Source organism: Psittacula echo (assembly GCF_963264785.1).
Source record: "Psittacula echo genome assembly, chromosome: 9".
Taxonomy (NCBI): Eukaryota; Metazoa; Chordata; class Aves; order Psittaciformes; family Psittacidae; genus Psittacula; species Psittacula echo.
In genome coordinates, this window is record NC_137745.1 from 14,597,285 (window position 1) to 14,614,685 (window position 17,401).

The 17,401-nt window shown below is 36.6% G+C and overlaps 1 protein-coding gene across 40 annotated transcripts in view; it reads right to left on the reverse strand.

Moving 5' to 3' along the window:
* Positions 1–17,401, reverse strand: part of SLMAP (sarcolemma associated protein) — an 84,311-nt gene that overhangs the window by 49,238 nt on the left and 17,672 nt on the right. For 26 of the 40 annotated variants that reach the window (XM_080625810.1, XM_080625845.1, XM_080625840.1 and 23 more), the window contains one exon: positions 1,007–1,160. In XM_080625810.1, the coding sequence (XP_080481936.1) occupies positions 1,007–1,160 (154 nt within the window). The remainder of the gene's footprint in view (positions 1–1,006; positions 1,161–17,401) is intronic. The other 14 variants (XM_080625831.1, XM_080625835.1, XM_080625818.1 and 11 more) reach the window with 1 other exon arrangement.

Genomic DNA, 17,401 nt, shown 5'->3' on the forward strand with positions numbered 1-17,401 from the left:
GTGATGGCAATTCTGCCATTTTATCTGTGTGTTACTGGATTAGGATTCTTCAGAACATGACCAGAACTTCAATGCTTACAGCACATAACAGACCCACTAGGTAACTTTTAATTTTGATTATATTATACAATATATATATTATATAATACTGATTATAATCTAATAATGAACATATGGACCAGTTTTGAGAAAGAGAAAGAAATGGTTCCTGAAATGCTGTACATAAACGTAAGAGAAAATGGACTGAGACTGCATTTTTATTAATTAACAGATACATAACTATTACCACAATACAAGATCTCCTGAGTGTACATGCTAGGAAGAGGATAGCAAGAAAACAAACAAAAATCCCATCACCTCATTTTTCAGCTAGCAACTTTTTTCTACCCTTTTTTTTTAAAGTACCTGCAGAAACCAAAATCAGGAGTAGTCACAGAAAGAACCAGCAGGTATTTTAACAAGAATTAAATCAGTCCGCTTCTAACTTACACTGAGTATTTTATCAAGAAATGCAGTTTCATACTTCTGCCACATTATTAATTGAAATTTTAGCATTGATAGGATTGAAAGGTAGTTACAAAAATAAAATTAAAAACCCCAACACAGCACTAGACACACATGCCCATGCTGCACTTCTTCAATTGCTGTAAGTCAGTTTCAGTGAGGCAATAGCTAAACATGTGGTCCCATGAATCTGCATTTCCACTACACCTGCTAGCACCTATACAGAAAAAGGTGGGTCATAGAAGCAATCCAGTTAAAATTTTGCTGGGGGTGCAGGAGGGAATAGAGTCCATGTCTTTAGCAGATCATTTTCTTGATCTAGCTTACTGTGTGGCCAAAAGACCCATTGCCAGCAGAAAGGAGGGAAGAGACAACAAAATAAAGAGTCCAAAACACCAACCTATTTTCTTACAACAAGGAATACCATTTACTGTTAAAGATCAAGTTGTGGTAAGAGGATCTAAATACACTCGGAAAATAAAAAAGAAAAGATGATCCATACCCTTACCTTTCCGTGTGTTCTCTGTCACATCTACACCAAACTGGATGATGTCACCCGACATAATTTCACATGGTGGGCTTTCCTCAGATCCTCTGCTCAGTCTCTGACTATTAATAAAGGTACCATTACTACTTTTAGTGTCTTGAAGGTAGAACTGTAAAAAAAACCAAAAAGGATAGTGAAGTATCCGGAAAAAACCCACAAAATAAGTATGATGAAACATAAGCTCCAATAAAATTTTAATTGCTATAAAATACAGCATGAGCTCTCAGTGTAGAAGAGGACAAATGTATCAAACTCAAAACACCTTTCCTCAGGATGCAACACTTACACATTACCAAGAAGTATTTGTATTTGATTTTTGTATTTTAAATGTATGATTAAATTCTAGCACATACACTATGCAAATAATTGCTACCAATTGTACTTAACCTACTGCCTGCATGGAAAGCATCAGACATTGTAGCAACACCATCTTTTGCCACACATATAAAAAAAACTTACATTTATGTTGGTCAACACATAAAAACTCTACCTGCTTATACATTTAATGTACCAGTAGGGAAGGCTAGCACTGAGGGAACCAGAAAAAACTCTGGCAGAGAACAGAGTTCAGGACTTGTAATGTCAGACCATGGTGAAGCTAAGGGAGGAAAAAAAATATAGGATGCCTTTACCTCCCAGCTGTACTAGTTCACACCATTAAGTTAATCTCAAAATTACTGCATCAAGTACCTTCGTAAATAACCGTTTGTAGAGTTAATTAAATTTTAATAGCGACTTATTGGATCAGAAACTGCTTATGACACAAGACTTCTAGTCAAAATTGCTGTGTCTGAAAAGAGGTTGTGAGTAAGTCACCTTGCAGAAGACCACACTCAATGGCTAAGTCCTGATCAGCAGACATGATGAAACAGGGGACTGGAATGTTACTGACCAGCCAGGTAACTACTGAAATGAGTCACTTTCAGCAGTTCAAGATGACAATAGTTATTACAGGAACCTGATGGGATGGTAGAAATCCCCAGCTTCCTGCACTCGTAAGTAATCTCAAGTCTCAACACAACCATGAGGCTGGTGGAGAGATGTTGCCTTCAATGTATTCCCATGTTTTTCTTATAAAGGCAAATGCCATTTTTTTTTCAGGATTCCATGCAAAATTTCCCATGCCTCTATTATCATACTCCTCAAAAAGTGATAAACAGCTCAAAATCAGAGTCGAGGGAAAAGGAAGGGTTAAAATGGAGCAGGAGACCAGCAGTAGGGTCTAAAGACCTCATACTGAAAAATGACACCAAGCACATGATAAGTATCTTACATGCATCAACAGGAATGTCAGCATGGGAAGGCTTGGCTAGGATGTATGTAACGGCAGAATGAAAAGCAGCACATGAAAGATATTCCTCCCCCCCCCCCCAATAGATTGGTCTTTGATCTCAAATTGAAGAAAAAGAAAATAATTCTCAGTCATATATTCATAAAGATGAAGGTAAACACAAATTATGGTTGCATTCACTGCATTAACAACCAGACCCACCCTACTCTAAATATTACTCTATTATGAAACACTATATATTAATACTTAATAGTATATAATATAGCTTTTATTACAGTTGTAAGTTTAAAAGCCAATCAAATAAATTAGCTTGTTAATTTACTAATCTGAAAGTACTGAACCATCTCATGGTTCAGTGCAGAGATAATTAGGTTTTTACTTCCTGTTTGTTCTTGATTAGCTTTCTGCTCCATTTGAATGCCCTTCTGTTACGAAAAAGTGAGTCACAAGCAAGGAGAAACATACTTATGCTTTTATCTTTTTTTATCTTTTATTTTTTTTTTATGTGCCTTTTATCCCTCCAATGTTTTCATTAATCACTGCCCCTTGCAAAAACACTTCTGCAGAATCTGCAGATGGGGCACAGACTAAATGGCACAAGAAAATACAAGAGAGTGAACACAGGAAAGGAGCTGCAACAGAGCATCAGCAACAACACCTCATCAAAACATCAAACAAAACAGCAGACAACAAAATTCAAACTGGAAAAAGAAAAAGTAAACAAATGGTCACAGAAAATGCACATTAAGTTTAATATTATCAAACTGATCTCCATTTAACTACATGAATTTCATTCTGTAAATTTTAGAAGAGATGCTCCTAAGGTCTTTACAAACAGGATAAAAACACTCTTCTTTCTGTATCTAGAAAAGAAAGAAGTAATGTCAGCAACATGTGAACAAGCTGATGTATAAGGAGAAATGCAGATTTCAAGACAGTAAAAAAGATTCAATTATCTTTAATGTCACAACTGGTTGGAACAGAGCTTGTCCCTTTCATGTAGCAAATTCAAATGTTACTCCTATGCTAGTTTTCCTGGTTCAAATGCTCTTTCTCAGAGGTCAATCCTCCATCACTTTTGTATCATTACTAGAAGTTACCTTTAGAGACAAAAAAAATCAAGCACCAGCCCCAAAACAAACATATATATGTTAACTAGCATTTATAGTAGTATTCTGGTATTTATTATACTATTAATTATGCATATCCTTGGTGGGTGTTCCATTTCCCAAAACAATGCCTTTTACACAGCAGCTCTGTGATACAGTGTCTGCTGTGAGCCCAGCACCATTTGCCCTTCCTGTTTCCAGTGCAAACCAATGAGCTCCAGCAGCAGTGCTGGCTTCAAGAGTAATTATAAATCCTTCCTTTCCCCACTGCTCACTGCTGAGTTGCACTGGCTCAGGCATTTGTCTAGTCACTGCAAACCAGTTTTGAGAGCTGACGTAAGTTATATGAGGAGGTGCTTAAGACGGTACTGCCAGAAAAAAGGGCAGCATATGCTGACCTAATTATACTTGATTCACACCCCTCTTCAGATCAAACTCAACTCCCAGCCTTTTGTGCCTTATACTAACAACTAGTCCAATTTCGAGCAAAAATGGTAGCTCATGCACATTCAAAGCAACTCAGCTTTTGAGGACTGTTAAGGAGTTATCACATCCTTAACTCAGACAACTATACGTATGGTTCAAGTGGTAGTTTCCCCTCTTTCTGAAATTACAAATGTTACCATACAACTATTTAAGAAGTTTACTTTCCAGTATCACACCACCTTCATAGACAGAAGAAAAAAAATCCTAGCCTGTATTTCTTCCTTAATAATTTATGTTCTCTCTCAGTTATCCACCATTAATAAACCCTGTTAACTGCAGTCATCCTACCATGCTGCTTCCACAAAATTTATGGAGATTTTATTCTAACGTAAAACCTGTGGTTCATCAGTACACTCAAACTCCTCCAGTACAGGCCATCTTCTTTAAAACAGCATTACGGAAGTTGCAAAAAAAACCTACAAATTTTTGTTTCCATGCTTTGCAAGGAATTACGAATTAATTCTACAAATTTAGTGTTTATCATATTTCAAGTTACTATTCAGTTTTGCTGAATTAAGTACCTCCTCTGCTCTGACCTGTGGTGTATAAAAATCTCATTCCATTTAAGTTCCATTGCTTTCTAGGTCAAGAATTCAGAGCACCACCAACAAATTGCTAAATCACATTTTATTTTTATGCAGTTAGCTACCACTACAATTTTCCCCTCTATAACAAATTCCTAATATTTCCTGGTTAGCGAATAGAAAAATTCTTCCATAGACATTTTAGACTATAGTATATTAGATTTATGCACATACAACATATGAATCCTAGCTGGTATTAGGAAGCTGCAAAACTGCTGTTCTCTGGAGGACAGATTTTAACTTGGCCTATGGAATGTAGGTAGACTGTTGTTATATTTCCTTGAAGACAACAACAACCATTCTGCTTAATGATTACTATCACAACATCTTCCAAGAGGCAGACTAAAGAGAACTCCTTACTTAGCCTGAGAAGACATGCAGTGTTTTGTTTTTCAAGCCATATGCAGTCTGATAAAGCATAAGACACTTCAGAAGGATCTTGGAGAAAACAAAGGATGGGCTCAGAGATGCACAGAAAAACTTGAAAAGAAAGTAACACACTTTTTCAGTGATTTACTTGAGATGTAATGACAGTACAACACAATGGTAGAACACACAACTGACAAGCTCTTACTTTTTTACTACAAGACTTGCTTTTAGCCCTACCTTTTTTCATTTTCATGATATATGGTGTTTCTCTCAATATGCCACATTATTCATTGAGGACCAAACTAGAGATTTAATATGAAGTTCTAGAATTAGCCTAAAGCGTAGACAAATGCACTTGTGATTGACATTTCGGTTTTTAATTTTGTTCTGAGAAAGCCAAAATGTTAATCTCCAAATAACTGCAGTACATAATAATCAGTCATACACACACACACTTCAAAAGCCAAAGATACAAAAGATCTTTCTGTTGTGTAACTGTTCATTACAAGATACAAGGTAAAGATGGAGAATAAGTGCTCCATACACAGGGCAACAGAAAAATCAGTGTTTAAAGAATAAATGCTCTATTCTTGATCACTAAAACAGCGTTTTTTCAGAAACTCTTATGAGCTAACTACCCCAAGTACAACAAAATGAACAAAAGAACATCAAGTCTCTTCCACAGGGGAGCTGTACCAGTACTGCAGGAAGGCAGTAAATCAAGAACAGTGATCAAGACAGACTCACGTAACACTAGCTATCACTATCTATAGCAATCCTTTTCCATTTTAAGAGCACATTACTGCTACTCCATCTAACCCAGCTTGAAACTGCAGTTCAGGACAAATACACTGAAAATTACAGTGAGGAGAATTACTGGAGAACTGTGTTTGTTTGGAGAGATGTGACATTCATTCCATGAAAAAGTCTACTTCTAAAACCAATATATATAATACAAGAATGAAACATATTTCAGCCTTATTCCATAGCTGAATTAATAATAAAGTAAATAATAAGCACCAAAATCTAGGCCATTGATTTTTACAGAAAGTCAGTCATTAATGTGTACACAGCTGCCATGTGCTTCAGAGCCCTGTTTTACAGGCTTTGAGTCATTAGTTTAAACCAGAAAGATTTAAATTAATTTGCCAGATTCTGAATTACAGCCACTAAGGGGACGGCAGCTACATTTTTGCCTTGTTTACTGCCACAAAGGGGCAGCAAGGCTGCCAGCTAGAGTAGTTCAGCCATAAAATGCTGCAGTCACGATGACAGATTCTTCCCCTACTCATGCTACAAACTACATGATCAGTCATTGAACAATTAATGCTGGCATTACAAATGCAGCCCAAGTACTAAAGCTAATACTCAAACGCAGCAAGTAAATAGGGATCTAGAAACTGCAATACCTGCCCTAAAGCAATACTTCAGTGCAAAATTGGACTACAGAGTTGTACAGTGATCTAGGTTCATCTACTTGTTTGATGCCAAGTATTCTGTTAGGAATTCTCAAGTATACTGGCTCTGTGCAATCTGAATCGTGCACAAAGAATTTAAAACAATAAGTAAGGGGGTCAAGCAATGTGGCCCACATTTATCACACTGCAGTTGTAAAGCTTCTTCTCCCATACTATTAAAAGATCATATCTTCCTTGAAGTATTAACACAGAGTACTTTCTCATTTTGGGAGCAGCACTTCTTTAGCACAGTACACTGTGCAAACCATACTGAATTCCACATCAGTCCTTTGGCTGCAAGATAGAGAAGTTTAAATGCTAAATTATCTCCAGATCTAATTGATTTTCTCATTCTGGTCTGCTTAGACACATCCTAAATTCCTTTCTTCTCAGTTGCCTAACTCCACCCACTTATCAAGGAAGTGTAAGTATTTGTCTCCATGAGCAAGCATAATTCACAGGGTGGGGTGCATCGAGCAAAATTGCTTTTCTATTTACTTTTATATTTCTTCAACACATGGATCTAATAGTTCTTTGCTTACTAAATTCCAGCTCCTTCAACTTGCCAACAAAACCAGTGCATTAACTTTTGAGCTCTTAGCAAATCTCCTTTTCAGGATTATTTTAGCTACCTGCAGCAGGCACATGCTATGAAACTAAAACTGCCCAGCTGTGAGAAAGGGATTTTCCAGTCAGATTGAACAGACTGAAGGAGTGGCAGCTATTCAATGGTTATTTAGGGCCGTAAGTATTGAAGACCCCCCGAAAAGCACAACTTGTTAGTGTTTTTCAGTAACTTCTTTGGAAAATAATAAACTTAACCACTCTTTCTATGCAGTAAAAAGAGAAAACCAACACCCTTCTTTGATATAGCAATGGACAAAAGATATTCACCCTAAGATTTCAACTGAAAGTGTAAGCCTAATGTAAATCCAGCCATTCTAATGAAAAAGGTTAAAATTCTCAGCTTTCCCCAGGAATTCAGTACTATCCTTCCCAACCTGTCAGTAGCTCCAGGGAGCAGAGAATATGCTCTTCTGCTGACAAAGTTGTTCTGTGTCCATTTACACCTTGAAGTTCTGTTGACTGTACTGCCAGGACAACCCTGCTGGTTGTTCATACCTATTGTCAAGCAAAATAAACTGTGGCAGTAAAAGCAGTTTTGTGCCAGCATAACTGAGTCTGGGTATAAACAGAGTCAGCCTTTTTCTGGATGTATCTGAACTGCTCTAAAGTATTAAACCCTCTGCCGCTTGCCATGTCCTGCTAGCTCAAGCGCTCTGAAGCTCACTACAGGCCCTGTCATTCAGCTTAACTCTCCTCTGAGCTAAAGTCAGCAAGGTTTACCTGAAAAGGACACTGGAGCTAAGAAAGGGAGGTGAAGACATGCTGAATTTGTGGGAAGAGAAATCACTTTACACAGAGGGGCAATGCCAAACACCAAGAGGCACTAAGAGCTTAAGCTCTGCACAAAACACGTTTGTCTTCAGCTCTGGGCTGCTCAGTAGCAAAATGCCACCGACCTCAACAAAACAGAGCAAACATTTCCACGTGTGTTGTACCTGCAAATGTTTCAGCACAGATCTTTCTTTTGACATACAACACTGCACTGCTTATTTTAACTGGCAAGTTCTACAGGTACAATTACACCTATCAGTGTTTTAAATTATGGCATATTAAAACCATTCAAAAAAAAAAAAACCACCAAAAAAACCCCAACAACATGAAAACATGTTTGCAGAGCTAATGCCATCTCCTTACCTGTTGTGCCCATTACTTTCTAAACCACTATTCAAACCCCATATTTGCTAGTAGTTGTAATTAATCTTACCAGTCTGAAGGTGAAATGCTCAGGATTCAAGGTTATTATTAGTCAATAGCCCCATAATATTCTTCAATATTTGCAGCAATCCACATGATCATCAGGAAAATTCAGAAACAGGATGTCAGATGTTTACTTTGAAAGGATTTATTGATTTGTATTAGGAAGTGATCATTATTAACAGGAAGGCTACTAAAAAGACTAAGCAATACTTTTTAATTATTAAGTTTTAGAACTAGCTACATGGAGCTTAAAACCACTTTATTTAAATGGTTCAGGCTATTTATCATCAAGTAAAATTCTTGAACAGTGTTGCTGCATTTTTTCAAACTAATTCATATTAAAGAGATTGTGGCAGAAGATGTCTAAAAGTTTTGGACATCAAACTACATCACAACCCAAGTTCTTCAGTTTTAAGCAGAAGCAAAACCTGAAGTTCACTATTTAAAGCTTATGTATACATACAAAAGAATGAGGATGAAGATCTCTATGGCTTGTCTCCAAAGTTTGCTGTAATCATTCACTGCTGCCCTCAACTTCAAAGTATAGTCCCACATATATTTCACAATTACAGTGCCATTCAAGACTGACATCTTCAACTCACACATGGTAAAGGATGAAAGAAATAATGGCAGCTGAACCCACCACCATCCTATTTATCTGCTTCAGTTGGCTCAAAGGCAGGGACAGATGAACACCTCAGCATGGCTGCAGAATTCCTATGACTTCAGTTTGCTTAATTTGGGTGGTATATAACAATGACCTGAGCTAAAAATGAGCATACTTTAAAAGCTGGTTCCTAAGCCATATAATCACACCTCCCACTGCAGCATCGTCATTCAAGAAGAGAATGGCAGAGAGCAAGTCGTACTTACAATGTCAACCATCTGATTTCAATCAAATGCTGCACGTCAGAATCTTAAGACCTTAAAGTACATTTCACAACCAGAATTTGAAGTTCTCTGTATCAGGAGATAGCTGCCTAAATTAAAAACAAAAACCCGCCATGACGACCTGCATCATCTTTGCTTTCATAAAATGTAAGTAAACAAACTGCATTACAATTCCCGGAACCTCCCAACAATGGCCAATGCAGAACTGTATGGACATCCCAAGCCACTTTCAGATTTCTTTTATTTACATTCGTTCTAAAAGGAACTATCAACATTCCAAACACCTACAACAACAAAACTTCTGGAAAAAATACAGTAATACTACACTGATGGTAATTTACATGGAAAAAATTCTTTCATAAGATGATCATCACAGGATACCAATATCAAAGTAATAGCTTATACAGTGCCTTTACTCTATGACTGCGCACTCATCCAAAGCTTGGATGCCCAAGTCTGCACCCCTCCTGCTTCCCCTCTTTCTCCCCAAAAATACAAACAACAACAAAGCTGGAATTTAACCAACATTAATAGAAACATTATCAGAAAGGATGGTTCCCCTTGTTAACCTCTTTACTCTCACCCTCCTCAGGCAGAACTGGTGGCATTCAAGTAACCTCACAAACTCTATTTTCTAGAAACAACAATTTGTAACCTAACCTGATAGTTGTGAAGTTAACCCCTCCCAGTAATCACATTCCATAATCACAAAATGCAGTAAAACACCCAGTCACAGAAAAACAAGTCCTGACCACCCTCTATTGCACAGTACCGCCTCATTCCTCCAACTTCTGGAATAAGTACACTTGAATGGAAGATTCCTTCTGAATGGTGAGACCTGAAGTAATAGAAGGCACAGTACACAATATTCATTCCCCTCACTGAATAAAGTTTTCTGTGATAAACAGAAGGTATGGAATAAAGTAGTTCAAAAGGGTAAAAGTTACTCAGGAGCACAATCTATCTGTAGATTATTCAAATAATCCAGAAATGCATTCATTGTCAAAAGAGAAAGATGACAAGACACTTTCCAAAAACCTCAAGATAAAATGTTTTACCACAAAGTATGACACCACCATACAAGAATAGATCTCTCTCCACATCAGTGTCAATACTTTTGATGCAAAAGGCTATTTTTAAAAAGAGATCTAGAGGAACAGGTCTAATTTACAAGTGATTTAGTTTATATATAGCTGATTGACTTGCTACAGTGAGACATCTGTCACCATAGTTACTAATTACTACTCTTTAGACTACCTCTTTTACTTAACTTTTGTCCTCACAAATTCCTGGAAATCAGCCTTCTGCTAAGAATGCTGGATGGCTTCAGGACAAGTAGAACAATTTTATATTTATGCTCTTCACAGCTGAATCAGTCTGTCCCTTCACATATGTCATGCTTTAAAAAAAACCCCGTTTCTAAGTAAATCACAAAACAGATTAAGGACATTAACAGCCTCCAAAAAGGAAATGCAACTCCATTCTGAATACAGACAAAGCAGAAAAGTTTCCTACAAAAACATTCCCCAACTCAGTACTAATTCTATATAATTTTCTCAAGGAAAAGAAAAGATTATTTGAATTTTCAGCCTACATAAAAATGCTCAAGTACAATTTTAGTTCTGTGTGAAATTCTCATCCTGAAGATGCCAACAGATTTTTAAGGTATACTACTGCTTTAAGTGCCAAACTAAATTACATTTACAATAAAGTGAGATCAAGGGAAAGATTCCCAAGAAATGATTACTCGCACCTGGTCCCAAGATGCTCAAGTTGACATATTAGAATAAGCAATATAACAAAGAGACTTACTTTGTATTACTGCTGTCATAGATGACAATATCCTACACAACGTACAGAGGCTTTGAAACAACTTCCCTGCCCCGTATTAAAAACCTGACTAGTGTAATGGACTCATAAAACCAGGAAAAACTAGGTAAAAAAAAAACAGACAGGTTTTTCTGGAAGGATACTGGACTTGTTGCAGAGGTTGTTCTGCATTATTTTATTAAGGAAGCTCAGTCTCCTGTTATGCAAGATATTTATACAGCTATGGATCATGTATCACTGCGATACCAGTGATTACTTGATATAATTTACATCAAACTTCTATCACCACATCAAACATTTACCCTGGGGAAAGCATACGGACAAGGTGACTTTCTGAGGTTTTGCTTAATGTTACTGTGTTCTTAATATTAATCAATTACAGAAATGTACTGCAACATTATATGGCTTTCAAATAAAGAAACAAAATGCCTTAATAGGCCGTTACCCAGAAATTCAGGCTTCTTCAGGATAACCACTTAAGATAATCTCAGCAAAATATTATTGAAATACTCATCAATCCTGATGCCCTTACATGAATACCTTCCTCCAAAGCTAGAATAAAAGCTAAACACTATTGTTTACTGTAATAAATTCAGTGAGTGTTTGGCAACATGACATACTCAAACTTTGCAGTAACAAAAGTAAACATTATCTTGTACAAAGTCCTAAAGACTCTATTTGCAGGATACACGCATCCAGACACAGAATTAAAAGCTCTGCAAGGAGCACGTTCCCATATAGAACTCTGATTTTTTTTACTATTTTTTATTTTTCAAATGTATGTTCCTAAAAGGCTGCAAGTTATCATTGCAATTTTCTCTTACCTTCCAGTGGCCAAAGCACCTGTACTAATATTCTCCACTAGGAAAAAACACTAAGACTATTAAGAAGACTAAAATTCTTAAATTCATGATCAAGAAGTGGTTAAACTTGATAGTAACATTCTTTGGCCAGCTTTATAAAGTGCAGGATCAAAATGAACTCTGGTCTTGTCTCCAACTACTGCAATGAAAAGTATGACATAAAAAGTGAGATTTGTCATATTTCAACATAGCTTTGCCCTAATTTAAGACCAGAGGTAAGGCATAAATCTCTCCTGGTCTTTAAGTTTCAAGAGACTGATCTTACTAAAATCTAGCATAAGTAAAAACTAAAATCAAATGTCTACAATGCCTACTAAGATAAAACAGTAAATTGTTTTAATGGAAAAACATCTGAGAACAGGCAGAATTGACAGAAAAAGCAGAAGACAAATGAAACCTAAATGTTTTTTCAAAATGGAAATCTCAAAATACTGTCAGGATCTGGCACAGTAAATATTTAGACCAAGCAATCCAATACTAACATTATGCATTATTTCTCCTTCCTCAAAAATCTTAAGATAAGTGATTAGCAAAACATTGACTGAAATTGACATTTTCCTTAAGCAATTCGCATTATTAAACTTCTATCAGTGAACAATTACATTTCTCACTCACAAGCAAATAGAAGAAAAACCACAAGAGGAACCAAGATTACCAGATATTCCACCAGATGAAGAGCCAGAAGAGAAGATCTACTTATATGAAAGCAAAAGTATAAGGCAGCTCATTAGTTTATCAAGAAACTCAAACTCTCAACCCTAACCCCAGGCACTTCAAGGCAGGTGCAATACTGCAAAAGCTGCTACACTCTGCTGAGTTTCTCCAATTAGTTAATCATTACATCAAAGCTCCTCTACTCCTTGCAAAGAAGGATCTCTTCTCACATGTTCACTTTTCAACTGTGTAGAGAACGAAGGGAGAAATTGTTGAAAGTATTCTAGCCTTTCCTCATTTCTCCTCCTTCCACACTGGGTTCTGTGTTTACCAACTACCATTAATTCTATACTGCTGTTTTATGACAGAGAAAACTCCCAAGGATCACGCATTCAGACAGAGAAAAAAAACCCCATCAGATTTCACAAACCCCTCCAAATGCAGTAGTGGTTTGGTACTGTCACAGTAACACTTCATAAAAACTAAAAATACCCTGAAAAAAAAAAAAAAATGTATTAAGAAGTTTTCTCCTCCCTTTTAGTAAGGGACATAATCCACTTGAAAGGACTTTTCTAACGCAACTACAGTTAGTTTCTTTAAACAACAGACCTAGTTAATTCATCTCTCCTTTGTCCAAAGATGTCTTGCTTTCTGACATCATCTGTTCCTGAACTATTTATTAACACATGACAGATGTCACAAGGAAAAATAATGTTTAGTACATTTCTGAACTACAGTTAAAATGACCATACTGAAGATAAGCTTAATGTCATGGTGATACAAATTCAGTGCAGCCAATAAAGATGCAGAAGTAAAAGTCCTGACTCCAAAGAACTGCCTGAGTACAGATGACACTGTACTAACTTTAATCACGTCAAACTCAAAATTATTGTAACAGATCCAAACCACAAATACTATCAAAATACAGTATAGCGAGAGTTCACGGCACACTTCCTCATACCAAAAACAAGGGGTCACCAGAGCAACAGGCTCCTTTATGTTTTTCTGAAGATTTGTCTGCATCAAGTAAGGACCAAACCTTTTTCTTAAATAAAAGTTTATTTTCATTCTGTGTTTTGAACTTCAGCATTCCATACCCAGAGCACATGCACTTAACTGGAAACCAAACACTGACAGAGAAGGGTGCGGCTCCATCCAAAGACGGAAAATTCATTTTCCAGCACAGAGGAGAAATTTGGCAATTGGGAGTTTAATATTTGTACTCAAGGCATTGCCAAGCCATACCTCCAACAAAGTGAGAGCGAGAACAGGCTGGGAGGAGGCTGCAGCCATGTGCAACTGATTCCTGGGTCAAGACTTTGAAAGCAAGCAGTAACTGAGTGCTGGTATTCATGAACAAAGGCAGATTATTCTGGTGTTATGACCAAATATTTTACAATTAAAAAAAAAAAAAAAAAAAAAAAGATTGTTCTATTAAATTTTTTTTTCAGGTTTCAAATTCTAATAAAATAATATTTTTTTTTTTTTTTAAGCTTAAGAAATACCCATAGCACACATCCACATACTGAGACAGGTCCGACAGCAATGCAGGAGATTGCATGAGCTCATTTTTGACAGGGAATCTTACAGAATATTAGTCATCCATCGCCCTATCTGCGTGCTAGTGGCTTCAGAACAAAGGGCAGGTGCTGCAGCGTTCTCAGCAGTTCACAGCACCAGAACAACCCCAGCAGATGCACAGGAATGGGCAGAGTGCAGATAAGGTGTTCAAGGATATGGTAATTACAGTTTCAAACACAGTGACTCATGATTCCTACTGGTCTTGGACAAGGGCAAAAATCACATACATGGTACCCTGGATTTACAGAGTAAACAGGCAAGTGTTGCCATGTTAGCAAACCAGGTAATTATTTCAGTGAAGCTTTCGCCAAAGCATTTTGATGTCTTCTTTTTCTAGCTATTTTCCATCATATTCACCAAGTCATCAAGGACATTACATTGTTAACACTCTGTCCATGAATTTCATTCTTCAGACAAGCTTTAAAAGAAACCCAAAAGCAACCTGAGTGCCTTTTAAAAGTCTTTGTCAATAAAAAGTACTTAGAACACATGGTAAGTGTGTGCCTACGACCAATGTCCCAGTGAGCATGAGGAGCAGGGCAAGAGAATTGGAAAGTACTGCTGGCAATTCCACACTCTATCAGCAGCAAAGCTCTAGAGTATTCATTTGCACCTCTCAAATACACTATCAAGCCTTGCAATTTTTATTTGGGACTGTGTCATATTTCCCTCTATAACATGGAAAACATCTCTCAAAGTACAAACAGAACTTCTTTCTAGCAACAGTGGCTCTAGATTGTCAGTCAGAAATATCTTTCATTGATGTTTTCATTCTTGAAACAGCCATCAGGTCATTTTCCAAATGGCAGAGCCTTCCACCTATGAAAACACCTCCAACCACCTATATGCAGATTCCGGGTCACAGTGTCCAACTGACAAAACACAACATGACATAACATCTTTTTTACCAAGATGATATACATTTTTAATGACTAGAAACATACAGAGAAATTTTTCACAGTTCACCTCCTAAAAGCTGCTGATACTATCTACACTGAACCACTTAAATCATTCTTTGTAGCTCAGCACCATCATCAGAAAAAGTACAGATAGTCTGAATCCTGAAAAGCACAGGCAAAATTACAGAAATATTACTACTTCCTCTGACTAGCAAGCTTTTCCATGCAAGAAACTTGTCCTGCTCTGTGTAGAAATTGGTCTATTGTTTGCCCACAGATTAATGGTTATCAAGTGATTTCTCTCATTAACTCAGTTGTGATGCTTAGTATTAGACAAAAGAGGAGCAGTTGCAGAGAAAATATGAACCAAAAACAATCATTCTGCCTACCAAGAATCACAAAAGAACAAATTCATGTGACCTGAAACACTTGGACACTTTTTCTTAAATATCCACTCATCTGAAAGTTGAATCCAAAGCCTCATCAAAAGACTAAAGTGCCACTCTACCCTTCCCATGAGGCAGCCAAAGGCACATCCCCAAAGACTGCAACCAGCACACCAATAAGGCACTAATGATCATCTCATAAGATTAGAAAAAAGTTAAATTATACGATAAAACCATCAAGATTTTTTTTTCTGTCATAATAAATATAAACAGTATTCCCTGCTGCCAAATTACGTATTAGCATATTAAGTTTTCTTTATACAGTCCTAGTGTTACTCAGTATTCATGGAAGTAGCTGTTCCACAGACCAGTGAAAACACTGCTACTGTAAAAAACACAACATACCCAATCATTTGCAAGCAAGAATCATCAAATTCCTTCCTTAAGCACGAAAATGCCTTTGCTTTTTACTATTTAAACCTGAGTTACAACCACTAGAGGGCAACGTAATTATACAAACTCCTGCCCAGATTTGGTAACGCAAACCAATTCAATAAAAAGTACACATCAGAAGCTAAAGTTGAAGACTCTTTGTATCATGAATGGGGATATTTTTATACTGAAATTTCCATTAATTATAGCACGTACACCGTGGGTTGCCTAAACTATTAATTCTATCTATAGTCTAGAGCCTCAAACATAAGCTACTTTTAAGCTACAAATCCACATTAGCAATTCTACTTCTCAGATTTTAAAATAAGGTTTCTCAGCTTGAGTGTTCCTGCTACTGAAATTATGCGAGTTACTGAAATTCCACCCAGAATAAGCATATGTAAAAATCAGAATGCTGTCAAAGCTTTTTCACATTAAATTTAGAAATTGAATTTCCTAATCAATGGTAAAAAATATCTAGCTAAAAACGAGTATGCTGCAAAAGAACTGGAATTACATGCAAATCTTTTTCCATGCCTAATCAGCAGTTCAAAAATATTGCTTTCCAAAAAAACAGTATTTTGAGAACAGTTGGGCTTTTTCCTTACAAAGGTAACACTTTCTTGAAATGTATTCTTGATGTTTAACATATTAAGTTCTGCTACAATTCACTACCTTGGCTTTTAGAAGAAGACAAAGTCCAGAAACTAAAGCAATCTAGGAGAGTAAGTCATTTGCTAAAAGAAAAAGGACAAAAACAACTCGCAGAAGGATATGCACTGCTAACCTAAAGCAAAGACGTTTAAAGAATTATGTTGAAATCTACAGCCCTGACAAAACACGGAAGAAAGCTCAGCAGGATTTGTTTCTCCAGTCATTAAAAAAGATAATGACATTTAATAATAGGGCAATGCACTGGTACTGCACATCCAATCACTCCCATCTACACTGGCCCTTCTACTCCATGAAAAAAACAAAATCTGTACTGCATATCACCAAACCAGATGAACCCTCAAATTAAGTTCACATAAAATTCAAACTGCACTCCCAGTACAAATACAGCCTTCCCACAAAAACCATGTTAGCTGGTAAGTAATAAGCTCTGACATACCAAGACATTTGTCATCCAAGGTTAAATTTAATATGCCTGTAGACAAGACTATACTTTGATTAAAAAAAATAATCAGCAAGACTCTTGTGCTACCTGTAATTGTCTAGTATTAGTATGAAGTTTTAATAAGTTAATTAGGATTAAATGCTATCCATAGCTTGTTTCAAAGGAAAACAGGTTGGGCCACCGAGAATTGGCAGCATTAAGAGCAACATGGTTAAACACAAATTTAAAAGAAGCTTGTGTCCCACTCCTTTTTTCTTCTAAGCTTTTCGGAAAATAGTTTTCTTCTGCAGCCAAGAGGTATACTGGGGTCTAATGCAAATAGCAGGCATATCAAACCCTATAGGTGATGCAGGTCGGCAGAATGTTTCGTTGTATTATTACAGCTTTGTCTCATTTCAATCCTGTCACAACTTAAAAAAAAAAAAAAAAAAACACCACACAACGAAACTTGTGACACTTTCGCTAAAATTATTTTAAAGCAGTATTTTCCACTCAAAACCAGGAAAAACCCTGCAAAGTCTGTCCAGTCAGTCATAAAACAATTAAGATGTATAAATTTTGTATTCTGTTTTAACCG